This window comes from Engystomops pustulosus, chromosome 2 (genome assembly GCF_040894005.1).
Source record: "Engystomops pustulosus chromosome 2, aEngPut4.maternal, whole genome shotgun sequence".
NCBI classification, from domain to species: domain Eukaryota; kingdom Metazoa; phylum Chordata; class Amphibia; order Anura; family Leptodactylidae; genus Engystomops; species Engystomops pustulosus.
Window position 1 is genome coordinate 162,975,703 of NC_092412.1, and position 24,285 is coordinate 162,999,987.

Consider the following 24,285-nt stretch of genomic DNA (forward strand, 5'->3'; position numbering starts at 1 on the left):
TCTAATTGGTTCTCTAGGTGCATACCATTAGGGAAAATGCATATAAAATAACTAAAGTTCTATTCCCATCTTGTCCCCTTTTACCCCCCCCCCTCCCCTTTTCCTCCAATATATGCTCCTACAATATTGGGTCTTAAACCTTCAAATCTCCTTTTCCCAGAAATTATTGCAATGGCTTAAAGTTGATGCTCAAATAGCATCACCACTGCGCAAAAGGTCTTTGCCTTCCGCGACTGTGACTTGAATTGTTTACTAGTTTATTAGTTTGTTAACTTTGTATAAGTATTGCATATATAAGTATTTACTTTGCTTACTTTGTAAAAAGAGGTAACAACCTCATTTCGGCAAAAGGAATTATTCTAAAAACTATTAGGTCAAATTGATCACTATTATTTTTTCACAAATTATTTCTTTGCAGGATGTACTTTGAAATTTAGGGTCACTTGTTGGTTTTATGTTTTTTATTTAGGTTTTCTATTTCCCCTCCAAGTCTCTGGATTTGCTAGACTTTTATAATTTGCCAACTTTTCTTTCTTCTTATTATTTATTTATATTCCAAGTGCTTTATCATTCCGGAGCCTGCTGTTTTTTTTTTGGCAAGTGTTTAGGATCTCATGTCTGGAAACATGTCTTCCTAATCAGAGACCTGACATTTCACAGTGGCACAAACTGGGCATCACATAACGGGCACCATATACAGGGTATTACGTAATGGGAATCACTCTCTGTACCCTCTCTGCTGCTGTAACGCTGTGAATTTCCCCACTGTGGGACTAATAAAGGATTATCTGATCTTATACAGGGAGTCACATAATGGGCACCAATCTTTCCAGAAATAATTGCAATTTCCATCTTAAGCATCCATTGCACATCATATTTGGAAACCACCTGTATGTTCAAAACCTTGCTTAATTCTCCAAGGGTTGTGCAAAAATTAGGGTCACTTTTCGGGTTCCCCTCTGTTTTGGTACATGTAGTGCTCTCCAAATGCATCCTCCTGACACATGTAAATGATTTCTGTCAAACATTCTTCTTTCCTTCTAATGTGCGCCTATACAACATTTTATAGGCACATGTACTTCTACACTCGGGAGAAATAGTTTTACACATTTTTGGGGCTTATTACAATTTGTATCCCTAGTGGTTATAAAAACATTAGGGGTAGAAGTGACCTTTTATAGGAAAATTTTTTCCTTTTCTAATTTTAGGGCCTAATTGAATCAAACGCCTTTATGGGCAAATACACATATTGCACCTTCCGAATTATCCAGGGCGTGTACTTTCCAAAATGGTGACAATTGTTAGGGTTCCCCTCTGTTTTGGTACCACTAGGACTCTCCAAATACATGCTGACACATGTAAAGGATTTCACTTCTAACTAAATTGATCCCTCCAAAAATAGGTTTTGTCGATTTTCATGAAAATCGGAAAAATCACACCTAAAGTTATTAGCCTCCTAACATCCTAAAAAAGGAAAGGGTGTTTGTAAAATGTTGCCAAGTTAAAGCAGACATATGGAAAATGTTAGTTATCAAGTTATTTTAGTGTTATGACTAACTTTCCAAAAAGTAGAAAATTTTGGAAAATAAAGTAAATTTCCATTTACTTTATAAATAATTACTAAACATTTTGCTTAAATTTCTCAACAAACTTTAAGTACAATCTCAAAATCAAAAAGTTATGACCATTTATAATGATATGTCAGATTTTAAAAAAAGGGCCATGTTAGGAAGGCTCAAAATGGCCAAGTTGTTAAGGGGTTAAATTCCTGTTAGCAATGTAACAATCGTTGGCATAAGCTGAAAGCTACAGAACACTGCAATACTTCAGCCTTGGATTATATTGTATTCAACAGATCATCACTTGTTAGAGTACAATGGTGATGCAATATAATGCATATGCTGTTTTAAAGTCATGTGGGCGTAAAATGCTTTTTGGGAATATGATGCAGGAAGCTGTGTAATTGAAAAGCTGTGTGGATTTTGCGTTGCAGATTTAGATTGGAGTTGTGCAAAACTGCTGATGTGCCCATGTAGAGCAATACTCCGAGACATGACCCAACTTTGGAAGCTAAACCATTAAACCCTTACCAACATTTGACACGTCGACTGCAGGTGTATGTAGAGCGCTCATGGGCTGAACCCCATACCAGGTGGGCGTTTGCCGCATATTGCAGCTAGCGGCTGCATAAGCAAAGTTGCCGGAGTCATTTAAATGTGCACCACCATGTTGGGTTTGATATCCTCCCGTTTCCCTAGTACAGATACTTACATAATTGAAGAACAAAAAAAAAAAAAAAATGTAGCTGGTGCTCACCCCTTAATGTGCATGTCCTTTTAAGTTCAGCTGTGCTGGAGATTCAAATAGCTCGGTCCAGATCCAAGACTATACAAGATAAAAAAAGGAAAACTGGATAAAATCTGCACCTGCTACAAACGGATTAAAATTTTATTTAAAAAGTATATTTTAATCCATATAATACAGAAAATTGACATTCGGACAAATAAGTCCTTAATTAGACCTTCAAGGTATCATTAAAGGGGTATTCCCATCTGGGCATTTAATTTAATTCATTTTACATATTAACATTTCTTCAATTGGATGTCATAAAAAAAAATGTTCCTGTGTGAAGATAATTTCTCATAAATGTAGTCATGTTGTCCCTTAGAAACGACCACCTCACATTTTGGTAGCCGTGGCCAGTAATGCGCTATTGAGTTCTGCCTGACCACCTGGATTCAGCAATCATTACCACAGGACGGCTGTGGCACCTGCAGTAACTCCCTGACATTTCATATACAAAAACTATGTTTCTTTGTTCAATCCCTCCAGCAGAGGTGTTCGTAACCAAGGACAGTCTTGTTTCTAAGGGACCATATGACTAATTTATGAGAAATTGTATTCACTCAAAATATTTTAATGACATCTAATTGAAGAAATGTTTACCGTATATACTCGAGTTTAAGCCAACCCGAGTAAAAGCCGAGACCCCTAATTTTACCACCAAAAACTGGGAAAACCCATTGACTCGTGTATAAGCCGAGGGTGTAGTGTACAGCCGGCCTGCCCCCAAGTAGTGTACAGCCGGCCTGCCCCCAAGTAGTGTACAGCCGGCCTGCCCCCAAGTAGTGTACAGCCGGCCTGCGCCCGCTGGCAGAACGCATGGACGCGACTGCCGCTAGTGAAGAGAGAAGTGGAGCCGCTACACGAGTATATACGGTATATATGGCAGATTAATTAATCTGGATGTGAATGCCCAGACGAGAATACCCATTTAAGGACTAATTTCTGTCCAAAACGCTTCACCTATTTCTTGTCTTGTCTGTAGTGATATCACTTTTTTAATGCATATGGATTAAAAAAAAAAAATTCACTTTTTTTAATCCTTTTGTTGGCGGCGCGGATTTTATTGAAATATTATAGCCTTTTTTCCCATCGTTTAATCCTGTAAGAGAAAATGGCGCCCAAAGTTGAAAATGTCACTTTTTTGCCATTTTGATAAATACAACAAATTCTATAAAAAGGGATAAAAATGGTAGCATTGACAACAACATCATCAAAAGTTGCAAAAAATGACACCACCCACAGTTCCATACACCAAAGTATGAAAAAGTTAATAGCGCCAGAAGATGGCAAAATGATGAATTTGTTTTGTACATGAGGTTTTAATTTTTGTAAATGTATGAAAACATTATAAAACCTATATAAAAAATGTTTTCAGGTACCTAGACTGTGCTAATCCAGTGTTATCCATGGCCTCCTTCCTTCTAAAATAAACTTTTACAATTATGTAAAATTATGCCTCACCCTCCTCTGCACCCTCATCATTGAAATATATTGGGCACTGAAATGGTTTATTTTGTAGTAAAATTAAAAATTTCGCTATGAACCTGTCATCTCACATTAATTTTTGGAAAGCAGATGAGGGATTCAAATTGCTCTATATAACACTTGATTATTCAAAGTCTACACAGTTGTCAGCCACAATGTTTCAATTTTCCTGATGAACCTTATGCCACGTTCTCATAGCATTATATTCATTATTTAACAAACAGTGTATATCTTATACTAAATGTTTGTTAAATAATAATATCTTATCCCCAGAAAGTTAACTTGGCCTCACTGGCACCCTGTCAGAAAGAGCGCAGAGTCCTAAGGGCTTGCGTTTTTCATTCAAGTTAGTGTTTCTCTCAGATCGTTATCTGAGATCATTATTATAGATAATCTCTCAGAGATTATCTGCATTATCCTGTCCTCTCTTACATTTGTCTTTTGAGGGCAACCAACCTTCTTAGGGGATTTGAAAGATGTAAAGATGCAATATACTTGACAATACAGACATAGTACGATCATATTCTCTTTCTATGGCTGGTAGGGTCACCCCTTGGGATATCATCTGATAATTAAGGAAATTACTTCCATGGTCCAAATTAACACCAATAACTTGCAGGTATATGAAAGTTTTCTCTTATTTTAACAATAAGATTACCATGTCCATTCATCGCACTGCAGTCCTTTAGTATACCCAGCACCACTATATTAATAGTTGGAGTCAAATCAATTCTAAGATCATTGGAAATTTGATTGAAGACTTCTTTCCAAATGTTAGAGATACCTGGGCATTCCCATACCAAATGCAGAAATTCTGCATCCATCCTCGAACATTTCCAGCATCTGGAGTTGACTCTAATATTCATCCTATTTAACACCTAAGAAGTGTAATATATTTAATTTAATAATAATTTATTAATATATTTAATTTAATAAAAGGAGTTTCCTTTGGAGAGTGTTGGAAAAGTTTTGTCTTGGGAACAGGTTTATCAACCTAGTGAAATGTTTGTACCCAGCCCCTGTGGCGAGGGTTTCGCATTGTGTAGAGGCACTAGACAAGGGTGCCCGCTGTCACCCCTTTTATTCGCTTTATATTAAGAGCCGAGATTCAATATATAAGAAATGAGAATGCTATTGAAGGAGGGGGATGTGGAGAGCGTCACGATAAGGTCTGCTTATATGTAGTTGACGTGATTATGTACTTAAAGAGGACCTGTCACCCATAAATTGGACACTAGGAGCTGCTTACGAAACGCCGCGGTGTTCGAGTGATAGCGTTACCGGAGATCTCTGGTAACGGTATCTAACATTGCGGCGGAGTACAATGTAAACACTTTGCGAGCAGTCTGGCAAATTCATGTGGTGGCAGTCGAGGTGCTGCCTCTTCCCTCGACCACCCCGCTCGCTCCATAGGCTGGCGGGGACTGCCGCACGTGATGCGGCAGTCACCACCCCTAATCTCGCCCAAACCACTCCCCCTCCTGAATACATCGGAGCGGTCCGGCATTTACACTGTACTCCACCACAGTGTTTCCAGAGGTTTCCGTTAATGCTATCACTCTAACACTGCGCCGTTTGTTTAAGCACTAGGAGCTGCTTACTTTAGTAAGCAGCTCCTAGTGTCCAATTTATGGGTGACAGGTCCTCTTTAAGTAATTCCCGTCTCCATCCCCACTGCCGTTCGATTATTTGAGGAATTCGGCTATTGGGCTTGTTTGAACATTAATTCGAGTAAGTCCATTTTGATGCCCTTGGATACAGGGTATGGGGAAAAAACAGGAGCGGTTTAGTCTGCATGGGTGGCTTTTGTTACTTGGGAATAAAGGTCTCTAACAACTTAAGGGATTTTTATAGTCAAAACCTGGACCCACTCATTAATCATAAGAGCAAAATAGGAGGTTGGAAGCGGTTACCCCTTTCTAGGGCAGACGGGAAAGGACTAATTAAGATGGTCCTCCTTCCCCAGATTCTGTACGTACTGTCTGCAACGCCTATTTGGTTAGAAGAGACTTTTTTTCGACTAATCGAATCAATACTATATAAACTGATTTGGGGAGGAAAAGGGTCTAGATCAAGATGGAACGCCTATATAGTCCGGTTGGAGAAGGGGAGCTAGGTCTTCCCTTCTTCCAGGGGTACTATTTGGCTCATCTGGACCGGCTGGTGAACTGGCAGAAGAATCTGCTGTTGGTCAAACTGGTCCGGCAATCGAGAGGCCAAATAGAGTCAATTCTAGAGCTCTTGGAAAGCTCTGCTCTGACTGAGGAGCCCTATAAAGGGGGAACGTTAGTGAACACTATGGCTACATTCACACTGCCGTTGCCCGCCCGTACCGTACCATTGCCGTCTATGGAGGATGTATGTCGCCCGTATATACGTCGGCCGTATGTATGTCCTCCATACGGTAGTGTGAATGTAGCCTAAGTTTAAATCATGGCAGCTCCTCAAAAAGATACTGCAAGGAAGGGGCTTCCTGAAGGAAACTCCACTATGGTGCAATTCATATTTTGGAGAATTTAGGAGGATACTGGACAAGGTTTACTGGTGGAGGTTAGGATTGAGATATATTTCACAGTTAGTGGTGGAAGGACACATGTTGCCCTTTTTGGAGCTGAAGAGAATTTTCGGGTTGAAGATGGGACATTGGATCCGTTATTGTCAATTATCACACGCTTTTAAGAGCAAATCACACCAGATTCATACAAATTTTATTTTGGTTTAGAATGCAAACAATATATTCTAATTTTGATCTCCAGTGTCTGAATATTAAATGATGCTACTAGAAATTACAACAGGGGTGTAACTACAGCGGTAGCAGCTGCAATGGGACCCACAAAAAATGTAGACTGTGCACAATTATATACTAGGGATCTCCCCTCTCTAATTCCTGACATGCACTTCCCCCATGTTATCAGCAGCTACTGGCACTGATCTGTGCAAGTGTATAAATGTATATATCGTGCCAGAAGAAGGCGGATCTATTTTGACTGGGTCCACATACAATTATAAATTTATTTACAAAAAAGACCTGGATATGGACTCATTGAAACCCATTTGTCAAGTAACACTATATCGTGTAGACAAAAACAATCCTTTATTTATTCTTATAAAAAAAAGTTTAATGTGAGTAACATTAAAAAGAAACACTGAAGATTAAAATCTACAACCTTTCAGACTTAGTACGATCTATTCAGTTTATTTAGAGATTTATTTGATGGCTATGGTGTGCCAGGGTGATTTCCCTTTACAGGGTATCAACCTTTTATTATTCAGTAGGTATAAAGAGGGAAGGTATCACCAAATTGCTAGCCAGTAATAAATTGTTCTGTTGGAACACTAGATGTCAGTATCGAGTCCCATTGAATAAATGTATATTAATCAGTTTGATACAATGTAACTCTTTCTCAATAACAATAGTGATAGATCATATTAGAGCACTGTTATATCTTTGGTCATATCCACAATTCAAGGGATGAGTGTAGACACTCCTATTATTAGTATCCACTGTGCCAGAATAGGAGTGACACTCAAACCCAAGTCACACCCTTATGCTTAGGACACAATATCGTTTGTACACACACACCCTTGAACTCCTGCCACTATCTTACCCTATTTACATCTATATTGTATAGTCCTAGGATTGCTGTCTAAAAACTGACTAAACACTACAGTCCCCCCTGACATGTTTCGCCACATCAGTGGCGTCCTCAGGGTTGCCGGGGCTAAGCGTAAAGAGTTTCCTGTTCAGCCCATAATGATATAACGTTCGTTTGAGACTCCATTAATGACGTCAGGTTGTGCTGATAGCTAATAACATACTTTCCTGTGTCGGACCAATGAGATGTCTATACATACACTCTCATTGGTTAGTATGTTGGGTTAATCGGAGAGATCAGCCGATGCCGGGGAACTTGCATAATTTCTTCTTGTCTGCCGACGCTATCGCGCCTGCGCAGACTATTAGTATCATGTCCATACTAGGAGAGATATTTTGCACATGTGTCCAACTTCTCACGCATGCACATAATATTTGTGTTTATTTTCGTGGTCTTCAGCTTTTCTGCAATTGCGTTACTTGTTTGATTTATGGACGTATTCTTATGGAGAAAAATCTCTGATATGAAATTAGAGATGTTAGGGTATTCCAAATACCTGAGATTCACAAATATGGTCTCTCACACTGTAATATCATTATTAATATTCTCCAAAGGAGTTCATATCATCCATATCATTTTCGGAAGGACAGGAATGATTTTCATTCTTTCTACTTTGTGTTTATAGTTACTAATTACTAAATTACTATAGTTACTATAGTTTATAATTACTAAATTTGTGTTTATAGTGTATATAGCGTAAGATATACTTCCCAGATACTTTCCAAACTTTCCAGATTCATTATGTACTTTAATCTAGAGAAAAGCATTGGTAAATCCTTCATTAAAGGGGTTGTGTCACCATAGCAAATGGCTGTAATTGGGTCCAATGCGTTGTGACAAGTACTTTCACCATTTACACTTATTACAAAATATGCAGCCTTACTGAGATAACTCCTTTTGTTCTGGTTGCTGGCGCCCCCCGGTGGTAGCTGTGTCCCGTCCTGAGCTACAGCTGATCTGGCCGAGTCTGCGCACAAACATTCCACCAGCTACTCTGCACTACAGATCACTCCACACTGAGAGATCACCTGACACACTGCAGCCAATAGGAAGTGAGACATGGGGGCAGAGAGCTCAGCCGTCTACACCAGTGAATGAGGTGATTTCCACTGCTCCACAGTTGCTTCCAGCAGCAGATACAAGGTAACTGCAGACATACATGACTATCTGCTGCACAGAGGAGTCCCCCCTAACATGGATCATAGCAATGCAGCAGCCCTCTCCTCCCTCCACCATTAGTCAGGTCACACAGGAGGCTGCAGAGATAACACAAGTAACAGGCTGAGCTCTGACCTCTCCTGATGCATCTCCTGTACTCTCCACCATTCACTGTCCCTCCATGTTACACTGCTGTCCTGTCCCTGACTAGCAGGGAAGTAGCTAAAGATAAGTAACATGTGAGAAGCTGTCACCTATTTATCTATGCATCCATGCATGTCAGCCTGACCGACCAGGATGCTGTGAGAATACATAGTACATGTGTACTATGTGCAGTGTCCTGTGTAGTGTGCAGGGGGCGCCAGATTCAGGATTTCTGGCGCACGTTCTTCATGAATCTGGTGCCCCCTGCACTGCTTTGACAGACTGCACCAACTTTTTTTGGTGTACTTTTAACATGGGGCGTATGACACATTTCAATTGGACTTCTATTGGATCAGTAATGCAGGGACTATTTGAGCACAGCAGGTGGAAGGAGACTCTGAAGGCTGAGCGCTCTGTAGCGCTGAGGTGAGGCCAGTGAGTTGCCGCTGTCAGTGCTGTGCATGTGCCTGGCTAGGCCCCTCCCACATCTGCTTCTGTGTGAAGCAGAATAGAGGCTGAACAAGCATCATAATAACAAATAGAAAGGAATCTTTACTTCCAGGTAACCATTACAAATCGATTTTTGAAATATTTTAACCTCTTTGACAGCTTTTTGCAGTCAATTGTTTCGTGGCATAACCCCTTTAAGGCCTTTTGGGCTAAGACTTTCTAAACGGTCTATCCAACCGGCCTCTAGTTGTAATAGTTGTTTATCCATATTACCCTTTCTAGGGCCTTGTTTTATCTGGTCAATAGCCCCAAACTTAAGATGATCCATCCTGCCATCATGACACAATTTGACATGTTTTGCCAACGAGGTTTCCTTATCTGTACTGACTGAACTTAAAAGAAACCTACCCCTTTAAAATGGTAGTTATAACCCTTAAATACCTTGCACCAGCTCAGGGTGAGCTGGTGCTGGAGCATATCTTCATAATTTTCAGAAACGGCTGTATTGCTTGAAAAACTTGTTTATTCATTAGATTTCAGCCCCCCTTCGGCGCACCATCATACCTTCTCAGGGCACCATGGTGCAAAAAGGCAAAAATGGTTGCATAAATGTGTGAGTTTACAAATATGTAACTACCTTTCCTAGTTACATCCTTGAAGTACAATATGTCTCATGGATATTTAACAGAAGTGTCTGAGAGCACAACAGTAATTGAACAGTTCTTATTATTTTTCTGTCCAGGAAGAAGCTAAATTAACCTTGCGGCCTCCAAGTTTGGCTACTTCATATGCTCCATTGCAAAACTGGCAGCACCAACCGGAAAAGCTAATATTTGAATCTTGTGGTTATGAAGCCAGTGTAAGTTATATCTCTGTATAAATTACTTAAAAGATTGTTTTCTTTGACATGTAATGCTTGTATAAACAGATATTCTCTTCCATGGGTTTGGCAAATGCCTTAAAATCCTTACCAAAAGAACTGTGTGAACATCCTCTGACACAATTGTGATCTTATCAAACAAGAATAATTATTTGCACAACCCCTATAAATGGGTTGTCCACTTTCAACAAATAATTGATATGGTTTGTGTAAGAAAAAGTTCTACAAATTTCCAATATGCGTATTCAGAGTTGTGTGTTATAATGGCTTGGGCATCTGTGTGTCCATCACAAGACCATGGAAAGATTTCTAGCTACTGGAAGTCGGCAACAAAACTTTCTATAGCAGGAAGGTAAGCAGAGATCTAGAAGAGGAATTGATACAGAAACTACATTGGAAAATTGTATAACTTTTCCCAAGACAAACATTAGCAATTATTTGCTTAAAGTGGACAACCCCTTTAAAGGAAACCTACCACTGCTCGCATGATGAAATCACCTGGTAGGCTACTTAATGCGGATGCCGGCACATAGTTTTGTTAGGCTCGGCGAACTTTAGTTTAGCTAAAAAAACTATTTTCTTACATATTTAAATGAGCCCTCCGGTGCTACCCTGCGTCATTTTCGGGCTGGCGATGGCTTCCGATGTTTAATTATTCCTCCTTCAGGTGCCGAGAGCCGTGACGTCACCAAGCTCTCGGCACCTATCGCGCATGCGCAGACACTAAGTCTCGCACAGCCGGCCGGCAATAGGTGCCTGAAGGAGGAATAATTAAACATCGGAAGCCATCGCCAGCCCGAAAATGACGCAGGGTAGCACCGGAGGGCTCATTTAAATATGTAAGAAAATAGTTTTTTTAGCTAAACTAAAGTTTAGCCTAACAAAACTATTAAGTAGCCTACTGGGTGGTCTGCTCGCATGATTTCATCATGCGGGCAGTGGTAGGTTTCCTTTAACAACCTGGCCCTTTTTGTTTTTTCATTTCCATTTTTCTCTCCCCACCTTCAAAAATCTAACTTTTTTTTATTTATTACTCTTAAAGAGCTCTGTGGGGGTTTGTATCCTGCACTTTATTGTGATGGTATTTAATATTCCATGCCGTGTACTGGGAAGCGGGGGAAAAAATTCCAAATGCAGTGAAAATGGTAAAAAACCGCATTTGTGCCGTTTTCTTGTGGGCTTGTATTTTACAGCTTTCACTGTGCACCCCAAATGACTTGTCTACTTTATTCTCTGGGTCGGTGCGATCACGGGGTAACAAATTTACATAGGTTTTAATGTTTATATACATTGAAAACACTGCAATACCTAATGCATTTATGACTTTTACTGTTTATTTTTATTTATATCAGTTCAGGGAAAAGGGCGTGATTTGAATGTATTGTTTTTTTTAATTCATTTTCTTAACTCTTTTTATTTTTACTTTTAGTATGTTTCAGATCCCCTAGGGTACTTAAACCCTAGGTTGTCTGATCGGTCCTTCCATATACTGCCATCCTACACTATGGCAGTATATGGGGATTTTCTTCCTCATTCATTGTAATGTGCAAATCGCACATTGTAATGAATGGGTTAAAACATGACAGCCTCGAATCTGCAATATGCAGAAAAGACTTAACGGCTATGGAGAGGGCTCAGCCCGTGGGCCCTCTCCGTGCACTCACATTTAACCCACAAGGGGTTAAGCATCTGGTTTCTACTTGTAATGTGCAGCAAATTTAACTGCTACTACTATGCAACTTTCCCAAAATAACAAACAAAACAAGAACAAATACAATGGTGTAAATTTGCCAATATACAGTAATCAAAGGAAATCAACAATTAAAATCAAGCATGATAAATCAAGGGACATGCATTGTGACTATGGTAATCTTCTTAGATTTGTTATCCATGGGCTCCTTGCTTCCTGCTCACTGCACAAGTTCTAATGGAACAGTGGGGAGGCTTAGACAGTGTTAGTCTGTAAAGCCAGATCACAGAGGGGCTTGGGTAACCCCTCGGGCTCATTAGTATAATTTTGAGTTGAATTTAGCGGGAAGTAGTCCATGGATAACAAACATAAGATTATTACCCAAGTCCTAGTCCATGGATCTGTAAGCAAGGCTACACACACATGTATGCGGGACTTATATACGGCCGAGGTATATACGGACGATTTATGTCCCTCCTACAATTCTATGGGCTCACGGCACCGTACCGCTCCGTACCCGGGAAAAAGATAGGACCTCTCCTGCGCCATAACATCCTATGGAGAGGGGCAGGGGTGAGCTGCGCTCACCTCCTCCTCCCCGTGCAGTGGGAATATAGCCTAACACAGGGAAAGATAGGACAGGTCCTATCTTTTTCCCAGGTACGGAGCGGTACGGTGCCGCACTTGTGTTGCACCGCACCACTCCCGTATGGCGCCATGCGCCCATTGCCGTCTATGGAGGACGTATATCGGCCGTATATACGTCCTCCATACGGTAGTGTGAATGTAGCCTTACGGCACCGTGCGCCATGTGTTCCTGTGGAGCGGGGCGGGGGTGAGCAGCGCTCACCTTCTCCTCCTCTCCCCGTGCGCTGCCGTGTGTCCGCCATGCTACGGTACGGCGGGTGACGGCAGTGTGTATGTAGCCTAAGTACGTAAGTATCCCTGATTTAACATACTTGATTTTGATGATAAGATTCTGAATCAAAAGTTTTAGAGCAGCAAAATATTGCAATTTATGTAGATAATAAATAATAACAATTCTTTATTTACATAGCGCATACAGATTACGCAGCGCTGCACAAAGCATGTCAAATTATTGCATTTATTGCAGACTTCTCTAAGTATTTTGAAAAACAGAGTGTATTTTTTGTGTGGAGAATATTAAAATATAGCTTTAAAGGACATCTACCAGCACATTTAGGGATGCTCGTTACCTTAGGGGTGATGGGGGACTCATGTTGGCATGCTACTTGCCGCTTTCTATAATGAAATATCAACTTATAAACTTTATGCAAATTAGCCTGAGGCACTCACCGCTCAGCTAGCCAAGCGCCTCCTGGCTCCGTCGGTATCCCTTTGGGGACAGTCTACCACCCCTAAATGTGCTGGTAGATGTGCTTTAACCCCATAGCGCAATAACACGTACCCTTACGTCTTGTTGCGCATGGGGGAGTATGAAGAGGGCTCACGGGCTGAGCCCTTTTCATACTCACCAGGTATTTGCTTCAAAATGAAGCAAACGCCTGCCGCTAACACCTGCTGTTAACCCTTTGATCAGCGCCGGCAAACATGCCGGCGACATTTTTTTGCCGTTTTGAAAAATAGAAAAAATTCTATTAAAAGTGATAGGTCATAAACCTAAAAGTAGAAGCATTTAAAACTTCATCAAAAGTTGCAAAAAATTACACCACCCATAGAGCTGTACACCAAAGTACGAAAAAGTTATTACCGCCAGAAGACGGCAAAATGAAGAATTTATTTATTTTTTTTGTGCAGGAGATTTTAATTTTTTGTAAATGTATGAAAACTTTACAAAACCATTCCAAATTTTGTATCCCTGTGATCGTACAGACCCAATGAATGAAGTAGACCTGTCATTTGGGGTGCACGTGCACAATGAAAGCCGTATTATCCAAGCCCACAAGAAATGGCACAAATGTGTTTTTTCATCATTTTCACTGCATTCAGATTTTTTTTTTCCTGCTTCCCAGTGTTCAGCATAGAATATTAAATACCATCACTATGAAGTACAATTTGTTACGCAGAAAACAAGCCCAAACACAGCTCTTTACATGAAAAATAAAGTTATAGATTTTTGAAGGTGGGAAATTAAAATTAGACGCAAAAATGAAAAAGGGCTTGGTCCTTAAGGGGTAAAAGGTTTACAGCTATATATTAATCATGTCTTCTGTTGATTATTGTTTAACTAACTATTCCATCTCACAAACAGTATTTAGGATCAATGCTCATTAAAGATCTACGAGGGACAGAATCCACCCAAGACGCTTGTGCTAAAATGCGGGTAAGGTGTTAACTTATTTCGTTTTTTTGTGCCATCTTATTGGAATTTCTTGAATGTGGTAACGTTTTTTTATTCATCACTTAAAGGACACCTGTCATCAGGTCTGTGTCACTTGTCCTGTCACCTCTTCCTGTTGGAGCAGCTCACAAGGATCCCATCCCAGCCTTTATCTAGTTATTTCATACATTAATCATTATAAAATCATCTATTCTTTATCATATAAATGAGGCTGGTCACATGGTCAGAGGCAGTGATGTCACCCCTGTTACCCCTCCCCTCTCCTCCCCCTGCTCATGTCTGTGTGTAATGTATAGTAAAGTATGGCTAGTGTGTGTGCTGCATCTGCTGACATGCTGCATCCTCCTAATACACAGAGACACAGACATCAGCTACACATGTATCTGACAAGTTCTGCTGTAACATGGCTGCCTGGAGCTGCTGTATCTCTCCTAAATACACACACATACACACACATGCACACACAGGCTGCAGGGGGCGTGGCCACCAGCACCAGGAAGCACAGCATTACACAGCCTCACATCATTATACAGGCTGTCAGTCAAGCACTGGGGGTGTGGCTGTACCTCCCACTCATGAATAGAGTGGACAGCTTGAATATGCTAATGCTTCATTGGACATTTCACAGGTCATTTGCATACAGCTTTAGGACCTCATTGCTTAGGTTTACAGGCATATAGAGGGACAATGAAGGGATAGAGGTAATGCTCTCTAATGGCAGTTTATGAAAATATATTTAGTTTAGGGGGGTTATTTTGCATGACGGGTTTTGCAATACTGTTGTGCCCTCAAAGTAATAGATGAATGTAGAGTTTCTTTGGACCTTGTTTAAGGGATGCCTTGTCTGATCACATTTTGAGCATCAAAAAATGAATGAGCATCAGTACACAGAGCACTATGCACTGCAGCACTATGCACTATGTTTTGGTGAATTGCTGTAGAAAGCACACTCAACCAGTTTGGTTTTTGTTCCATCTCTGCAGTTCAAATATTCTCAAAGTTTGGACAGCATTCCAACATCTATTGCATCTAGTCATTTCTGAAGTTGCATGTTATTAAATAATATTTACCAGTGTGAAGATAATTTTCCTATCCCGACACTGATCTACGACACTGATGGGAGGAATTCTCTGCATCTTCAGTGACCTGTAACCACATTGCTGTTAAAAAGGAATCGATATCCCTCATCTCCAGTTGTTTCCTGTCCCATGGAGCGCTGGAACGTTATGTAGGGAGCAGTTCCATCGCATATCCTTACCTGGGTCCATAGCTTGCTTTGGGCACTGTCTGGAGGGCTAATTCATGGGATGAGGGCATTGTCGTATCCCCTTTTTGTGTCCTGGCTGTAAGACCCTTCATGGAGGGCAAGCTTCGGACAGCCTAGGTGCCTGTGAGTTTGCTGAGTGCGTGTGGCTGCACAGCAGAGGAAGCGGTGGGCAGTGCTTCCTCTCCTCTTTTCTGAGGCGAGGAAGCACGGTGGCTGAGTGTGTAGCACTTCTGCCTTGCAGCGCTGGGGTCCTAGGTTCAAATCCCACCCAGGTCAACAGTTGCAAAGAGTTTGTATGTTCTCTCTGTGTTTGCGTGGGTTTCCTCCGGGTCCTCCCGTTTCCTCCCACACTCCAAAAAACATACTGTTAGGTTTTCAAGATTGTGAGCCCATGGGGACAGGGACCAATTCGGCTTTGTGCAGCGCTGCATAATCTGTAGGCGCTATAATAAATAAAGAATTATTATTATATAAACGCATGGCTCATCCAATAAAGTACTGAAATGTTGGGGGAGTAACGAAACTGTGACGTCATAAAAGGTGGGAAGAAAATGAATGTGGCCCCCTTTTCTTAAAACCTCTGCACCAGTTTTTTGTCTGAATTTGCACATTCTTTTCAGTACAAACTACATGCACATGTATTTATAAAAGTGACCGCAACACATTCGTGTCATGGCTGCACGATACCCAATGCGACACTGCACGATACCCAATGCGATTCTGTCCAGAGTCGAACCATATGCCATATTTTTCATTTATCATGCAGTGTCCAACAGAATTGTAAAAGGTTGAACTATGTTAAAGTTGTAACAAAAAAAGTTGATGCACTCTTTCGTGTTTCGCTTATCTGCTGGTTTAATGATGATTTTCTTGATATTCCTCAGAGACTGAATAGCCGCCTTCCCATGTGCATTGATGTTAGTAAACTGTCTTTGTTAGGGTCTAATATGGTTGATTTTACCACATGTCTGAATGACTTGTATTTATCCAGATGACAGTTGCGTCCAGTTGGTTGTACAGGCAGTCCCCGGGTTACATACAAGATAGGGTCTGTAGGTTTGTTCTTAAAGGGAACCTACCACCACGAATCTACCTATAAAGGTAGATCGGGTGGTAGGTGGATGTATGGGACGTGAGGATTAGCCCTTTTTAGAGCTAATCCTCACGTCCCCGCTAGCCTAGCATAAACTTTATTGCCCTAATATGTTAATTTAATTAAGCGGCTACCGGGGCGTGGAGTAGCCGGACACGAGGCTACACGGCGCGGCTACTCCACGCCCCAGTAGCTGCTTTCCCCCGCCTACCCTGTGATCTTCGGCGCGCAACTCCTGGCAGCTGCGCGCCCTCGTCCGAGAAGCCGGAGTTCTGCGCATGCGCAGTAACCCTGGCCTCGTTCCCGAGATCGCGCATCTTGGCCGGAGTTACTGCGCATGCGCAGAACTCCGGCTTCTCGGACGAGGGCGCGCAGCTGCCAGGAGCTGCGCGCCGAAGATCACAGGGTAGGCGGGGGAAAGCAGCTACTGGGGCGTGGAGTAGCCGCGCCGTGTAGCCTCGTGTCCGGCTACTCCACGCCCCGGTAGCCGCTTAATTAAATTAACATATTAGGGCAATAAAGTTTATGCTAGGCTAGCGGGGACGTGAGGATTAGCTCTAAAAAGGGCTATCCTCACGTCCCATACATCCACCTACCACCCGATCTACCTTTATAGGTAGATTCGTGGTGGTAGGTTCCCTTTAAGTTGAGTTTGTATGTAAGTCGGAACTGTATATTTTTTATCATTGTATTCCCAGCCAGAACTTTTTTGGTCTCTGTGACAATTGGATTTTAAAAATGTTGGGTTGTCATAAGAACCAGGATTAACACTAAAGCTTCATTATAGACACACTTGATAACTGTTACAGCTGATCATTGTAGCCTAGGACTAAAGTACAATAAATTACCAATATCCAGAGGTCCGTTTGTAACTAGGGGTCGTATGTAAGTCGAGTGTTCTTAAGTAGGGGACCGCCTGTATCTGATTTTTCTATTAGTTTCTCTATTATTCTAAAGTGCTGGTTTCTGTTTTCTCTTTAACATGAACCCTTTAACATGAACCCTTAGTTGTAGTCTACTGAAATACTCCTCTATATTGCTGCAAAGTTCTATTTTATTCAGGGTTACCGTCAGAAACATCTCCCTGCAACCTGACAAGACAATTCCTAACTTCAATAAGGATTATGAGATCCCCAGTAACTTCCCCTTCATCTGACAATGTAGTCTTTCTAATTGTGTGTTCCAGCTCATCTAACTCGATGCCTCTATGTTGGTGAAAGAAGGATGAACTCTCACGGTCACCCCATAATAGAAAAGAAGGTAGATCTACCTGTGCCAAAACACTTTTGCAGCCCTGACCACAAAATCAAAGCTTTGAAAGTACTTACCACATATACTCGAGTATAAGCCTAGTTTTATAGCACAAAATTTGTGCTCAAAAACCCTAACTCGGTTTACACTCGAGTCAACTAAAAAAATAAAGTCAAAGCTCACCTTTCTGACGTCACCCGTAGGTCCTCTTCTGTCTCCGATGCATCGATGCCACCTACGGATCCTCTTCAGGTTTTTCCACTCCTCTTTGGCTCCTCTGGCTGGGCAGGCTGTATACTACAGGGGCTGGGCAGGCTGTATACTACAGGGGCTGGGCAGGCTGTATACTACAGGGGCTGGGCAGGCTGTATACTACAGGGGCTGGGCAGGCTGTATACTACAGGGGCTGGCTATATGCCCAATGCATTTTCCACCCTCGGCTTATACTCGAGTCAATAGGTTTTCCCAGTTTTTTGTGTTGAAATTAGTGGTGCCATGTCCATTTGTGTATAATTTTGCGTTCTATGCAGATGTTGTCCAGCCTAATGAAGAGATTTAAGTAAGTTTTTAGAAAGTTTGCAATTGTGATCCTTTTTAGTTAGACAAAAAAAAGAGCCCCTGCTCTCTCCAACAACACAAGAAGGTGAACTTGGATGAGGATATGATCTGGATCTCATTAGTATCAGCTGGAATATCAAACTGTTCCACTGGAGAATTATTTTTTAATAACTTCTACACCAAGAAATTGCCCACCTACTTCAGAAAAAAAAATATTTTTCAGGTTCTGACACATCAGCAGAAACAAGGGTTCTACTCACCAATGTTTATAAGAAGGAAACCCACAGATCCTACAGATCCATAATACATTTAAAGGGCCTGAACTGTCATCTGACACTAAAGATTCCAAATGGATCCAATAAAATCTACGTGTCTATTACATACGAATGCTAACTTGAGCACTCTGGACTGGAAAGATGCATGCTATCATATCCAAAGTTGCAAAGCTACTTGAGATTAGCCCTCTTAATGGAAGGAAGTGTACACCATTTTCAATTCTAGATTATCCCATTTGGTCTAAGTGTGACAGCACAGATATTTACTAGAGGTCAAATCATCTCTTCACTTGAACAGCCTTCAGATTGTTCCTTATCTTGATGATTTTATGTTGTCTGCTCATTTCCCCTCACTTCTGTTAGAAAATCTAGACTTTAATATAAAAACCTTTTCTTCCATTGGCTGGCTCATAAAACACAAGAAATCTGATCTTCTTCCTTGCCATCAGAAATGCTTTCTAGGAATTCTCCTACACTCATCTCCAACATCCTTCCTACTTCCTCAAAGCTATTATTTCATCGGGAAATAAGACAAGGTGGATAAATAATGTCAGGTTGAACAGTGGTCCTACAAAGAAACAGTCGTGTGTCTTAAAGTTGTCTGTTTTATTACTGCTCTCCATTTCTTCTGGTGTTATAAGATGGAGTGTGGCTCTGGTCTGAAGTACTTTATGACCTTTTATTGAATATATTAAAAGTTATGTTTTAATAAGCTTTAGCTCACCCTTCCTATACATGTTTTTTTGCTGGTGAATTTATACTCATCATAATTTGATGTAGTGAACTGATATCACCTGTTGTGGTCTTCTCAGTCCTGCTTCTTGTATTGAAACCATGTGAAATTACTGTCGGGAAAACAGGGATACTGTAGCGTATTTAAACACAAGGGGTTATCAGGATTTATATTCAAATGGGCAGAGAAAGCGTTGGGTCACTCTTCTTATTGCACCTAAATGTTACCATGGACTTTTTAAGCAGAGTACAGATAAAAGAATGGGAATGGAGGCTAGTCCTAGGAACTTTTCTCCTCTTGACAAAGAGTTGGGGAACACTGGTAATAGACTTATTTTCCACAAGGGAAAACAGACAATTTCCATTTTTTTTCTTCCTACCTTCCATGGATTGAAGATACAGCAAATAAAAGCATTGGTCGTCCTCATAGCTACATTTTGGGTCAAGAGAGCTTGGTCCCCGCTCTTACTGAGATTATCAGTGGTGGACCATTGGACACGTCCATGATGGCCCTGTCCAGTTTCCCAGCATACAATTCCTAGAGTTGCAAGCATGAAGGTTAAAAGAAATGTCTTGAAGAGTAAAGGTTTATCGGAACCTGTAATCTCTACCCTTCTAAACAGCAGCAAGAAGGTTACCTCTCATACGGACCACTTTTCTACCCTTCTTGACAGAAATAGGTTATTTAACTGTGTAAAGGTATAGTTTGAAGCTTTTAGCATTTTTCTGGATAGCAAATTAATGGAGAATGCTTGGATCAGAATATTATTAAAGGTGGCAGGAACAATGAACCTATTTGTACAACCCATATTGCCTCCGTAGGATTTATCTATCTTATCATGTGGCAAATCCAATTGCCGGTAAGAGTAATTTTTATTTTTCTCATAAATGTAGCAATGTTGTCTATGGACACGACTACTCCGGCAGCAGTGGCCCAACTTGTGCCATTGAGCCTTGCCCGCACACCTCATCACGTCATATGCAAAAATTGTTTCTTTGTGTAAACACTACGCCAGAGGTGGTTGTATCTAATAATAACAATCATGTTTCTAAGAGACAAAATGGCTACATTTAAGAGAAATGATCTTCACACAGGTAATTTTTTTTTTTTAATAACATCCAATTGAATAAATGTATTTGTATGGCAGATTAATTCAATTGAATGTCAGTTCCCAGATGAGAATAACCTTTAATCCCTTAAGGACGCAACCAGTTTGTACGTTAAGCTTGGCCTTTTAAAAAAAAAAAAAAAATCTTGCCAGTGTCTCTTCGTGTCGTAATAACTTTTCAACACTTTGTTTGTTTTTTCGTGACACGTTGGAGAGCAGTGGGATACTTGGGATCTGTCACGATCGCTGTCACTGGCCAGTCTGTATTGACTGGCCAATGGAAGCGATTGACATCGTCAAACCAATCAAATTGGTCCTGTGATGTCATAGGGTGATGTCCGCTGTCGACGGGGTGACGTCATAGGAGAAGGAAGCACCTGCGTCCCATAGAATGGACGCTGAGCGCTAAGTCACTGCACTCAGCGTCCGATATATCGGATGCAGAGCGTGAACTGGGTAAGCATTTCTCAGGTGTACTGTAGTCTACACGGCTATGGGACCCATTATCGCCCATTCAGTATCGTAATGAGTATGTTTGACTTGCTCTTTGAGGCATTTATTATGGATATTAGCTGGTGGTCATAATAATTGAAATTGACTTTGTTATCTCTTGCTTGTTGTTAGAGAGTTAGTGTTAACTAAATTGTTCTGAATGTCATAACAGAAGTCCACAGAGCATATGAAGAAAACTCCAAGAATTACCCTTTCCATAAGCTACAAAGGCGTAAAGTTCATTGATGCTTCAAATCAGGTTAGTGTAAAATAAATCACTTCCCTTTCTTGGATGAACTTGTTGGACATTTTGTCTTTTTTCAACTGTGTAAACTATGGATAATTGATAAAATTTCAAAAGAACATTCTTATATGTATTCCAATTTAAAAAAAATACTGTTTACTATAACTACTAATGTACCGTAGATGAAATAACTATTGAACACCTCACATATATTGAAGGTAAATATTTTTCTAAAGTTGCTATTGACATTTAAATTTGCACTGGATGTTAGGCTAAATTCACACTGCCGTGAGCCCGCCGCACCGTAGCACGGCGGGCACACGGCAGCGCGGGGAGAGGAGGAGGAGGTGAGCGCAGCTCACCCCCGCCCCTCTCCATAGAAACTAATGGCGCACGGCGCCGTAATATGGGGAAAGATAGGACATGTCCTATCTTTCCCCGGGCTACGGAGCGGTACGGTGCCGCACGTGTGCTGCACCGTACCGCTCCCGTACAGGGCCGTGAGCCCATAGAAGTGTATGGGGGACGTATATCGGCCGTATATACGTCGGCCGTATATACGTCCCCCATACTGTAGTGTGAATGTAGCCTTAGTTAGTAAGAAACCTTCCATTCCACACTGGAAAAGAAACCATGCGTGTCAATAAATTATGTGTAATAATGAGGACTGTTAAAAGGGAAAATATTGAATTCCCCTGTATTTAATACTTTGTACATTTTTTTTATTATCAAGAATGTTTTGGTATGCTTGTCCTTTCACCCTTTCTTAAATTACATGATGTTTGTCTGTGCTGTATGCTTAAAGCACCCCCAAACCATGTTGTTGCCACCTCCAAACTTCGCCGTTGGCAAGGTTGATTTTAAGGGTAATAAGGTGCCAAAAATGGTCTCATCTGACCAGACTATATTCTCCTAGTATCTCACTTGCTTGTACAAATGTTAGTGAACTAACTTTACACACTTTAAACACTTTTTGTTCAGCAATGGAGACTTGCATGCAGACATGCCTTATTTTCAGACATTACTTATTTTCTTCTTTGAATCAATTGTACATGTTGATTTTTTTTTTTATAGCTCTCAACCCGTGATCCTTGCCTCTTGGACAACTCTTCTAATAAGTCTTCACTTTTCTATGTGAAATCTTGCTAGGAGCACTCAGTCTTGGCCGGTTTTATGATGAAATACAATACTGCTGCTTAGTGCCCGGCTCTCGTGCCTTCTGAGCTTTTCCGCTAGCAGCGACTTTGGGAGACTGTTCTGATTTTTCCTTACAGTGCCGCATGCCGCAGTTTGTCCGGAAGCGATGCACTTGAACAGGGTAACAGTGGTATAAAAATTATCCAGGTAGAGGTGGTAGCCCTCATCCAGTAGTGAGAGCACCAAATCCCAAACTATCTTTCCAGCAATTTCCAGGAATGGTGGGGGGGGGGTGGCATTTGGGGGCACTATTCTAGAGTTCTTCCCTTCATATACTCACATAGTCCCAGGCACTCCAGCAGGACTACGAAAGTGCCTTCTTGTGGGTTCCTCAGAGTCTCTTTGGGAGGGCGAGGTAGACGAAACGGGCACTCGTCCCCATTAGCTGACTCTGTATCCGGAGGCCATATAGTTAGGTACCTCCAAGTCAGTATATGTCTTTTCCACAAAACGCCTCCCCTTCCACAAAACGCCTACCCCTCCACAAAACTACTACTCTTACTCCATCCGATCCACACTTAAAAGTGCGGTTTGGGGGGAAAGGGAATACAGATGATGGGGGGGGGGGGGGGATAGTACTGGGAAGTGGGATCACACAAGGAGGGGAATGGATGATGAGTGTAGTGGTTTGATGCACAATATACAAGAAAGATCACAAGACACTCTGATCTTGGATCTGCCCACAGTCTCTGATCGCTATAATTGGCCAGTCTGTGCAGACTGGCCACTCGCAGTGATCGACACAGGACTAATCAGATCGGTCCTGTGATGTCAGAAGAGCGATGTCTCCTCGTGATCCTGCCATGTCGCAACGAGATGACGTAGTTTTTACATGTCACGCCACTGACGGATATATCCGCTGTGGAGTGGCAACGGGTTAACAAAGGATAATTGCAGAAAATATCTCAAAAGTTAGGTTTTAAAAGTGCTAAATGGTTTCCTTTTTATTTCATGATTAAAGTGATATAAGATAGTAAGTTAAAAACACCAGCACTCTAGTTCCTATATTCTTTTTTTTGTTTTCTTTTTTTTTTATATAAGTTTTTTTTATAAATTTTTCCATAATACCTAACACACAGATGTTATAAATATGCATTGTACATGTCTTCTGCAATTTTACATATTCAATATGTACAGTATATAAACAATATATACAGTATATAAATATCTCCTTTATGCTGGTACTTAAACATCTTTGGGTTATAGTTTTTATATTATTGACTCTGATAGACCAGCCAACCAGATCATGAAATCTACTGGACCTTAGTAATATAAATTGTCCACTAGAGGATGCAATGGACGGTCTATGGAACTTCAAGTATATATCAGTCAGACACTGCAGGAATTTCTTCCACTAGGAGTCACTATTTTCTAACTTTAGGATACCAATAGTGCATGTGTGTAACTCATGTCAGTGAGCAATGCAGAAATAAGTAAATTCAAAATTACTCTTCAAATGTATGGGAAAAATGTCTGTTATTGTCAGGTAGGTAGATGCCAATAAAAGACTTTAGTATTGTAGACTGGTACAGTGGCCATAGGGAGCAGAAGAAGATCGAAGAAATCAGGCGATACCTTGTTGAGAATATTTGATGACACTCATTCGAAAACATTAGTTCTCTGCATCAGACATGATGTTAAGACTTTCTACCCCGTACGTTTTTTTTTTTTCATACTAGTTGGAAAAAGTCATAAATCCTGTGTAAGACCCTCATTAAATATTACCGTAAACAGGTTGATAATTTTCTCAGTAGGTGCTGAAACAGAATAGTTTTGTATCCAGGATTTATAGGTACTTTATAAGCTGCCTTTTGAACAAACAAGATGTGCACCAAAACATCTGCTATTGGTTTTCCTCTTGTCCACGTATACTGGTGAAAAATTAGCTTTTTAAGGTGTGCATTTTTAGTGTAGGGCATGTCTTTTTTGTACTAA

At 40.9% G+C, this 24,285-nt stretch overlaps 1 protein-coding gene across 2 annotated transcripts in view; it reads left to right on the plus strand.

Moving 5' to 3' along the window:
* Positions 1–24,285, plus strand: part of ANKS1A (ankyrin repeat and sterile alpha motif domain containing 1A) — a 183,406-nt gene that overhangs the window by 120,935 nt on the left and 38,186 nt on the right. For both annotated transcript variants that reach the window (XM_072137187.1, XM_072137188.1), the window contains 3 exons: positions 9,982–10,098; positions 14,043–14,114; positions 21,082–21,168. In XM_072137187.1, coding sequence (XP_071993288.1) covers positions 9,982–10,098; positions 14,043–14,114; positions 21,082–21,168 — 276 coding nt within the window. The remainder of the gene's footprint in view (positions 1–9,981; positions 10,099–14,042; positions 14,115–21,081; positions 21,169–24,285) is intronic.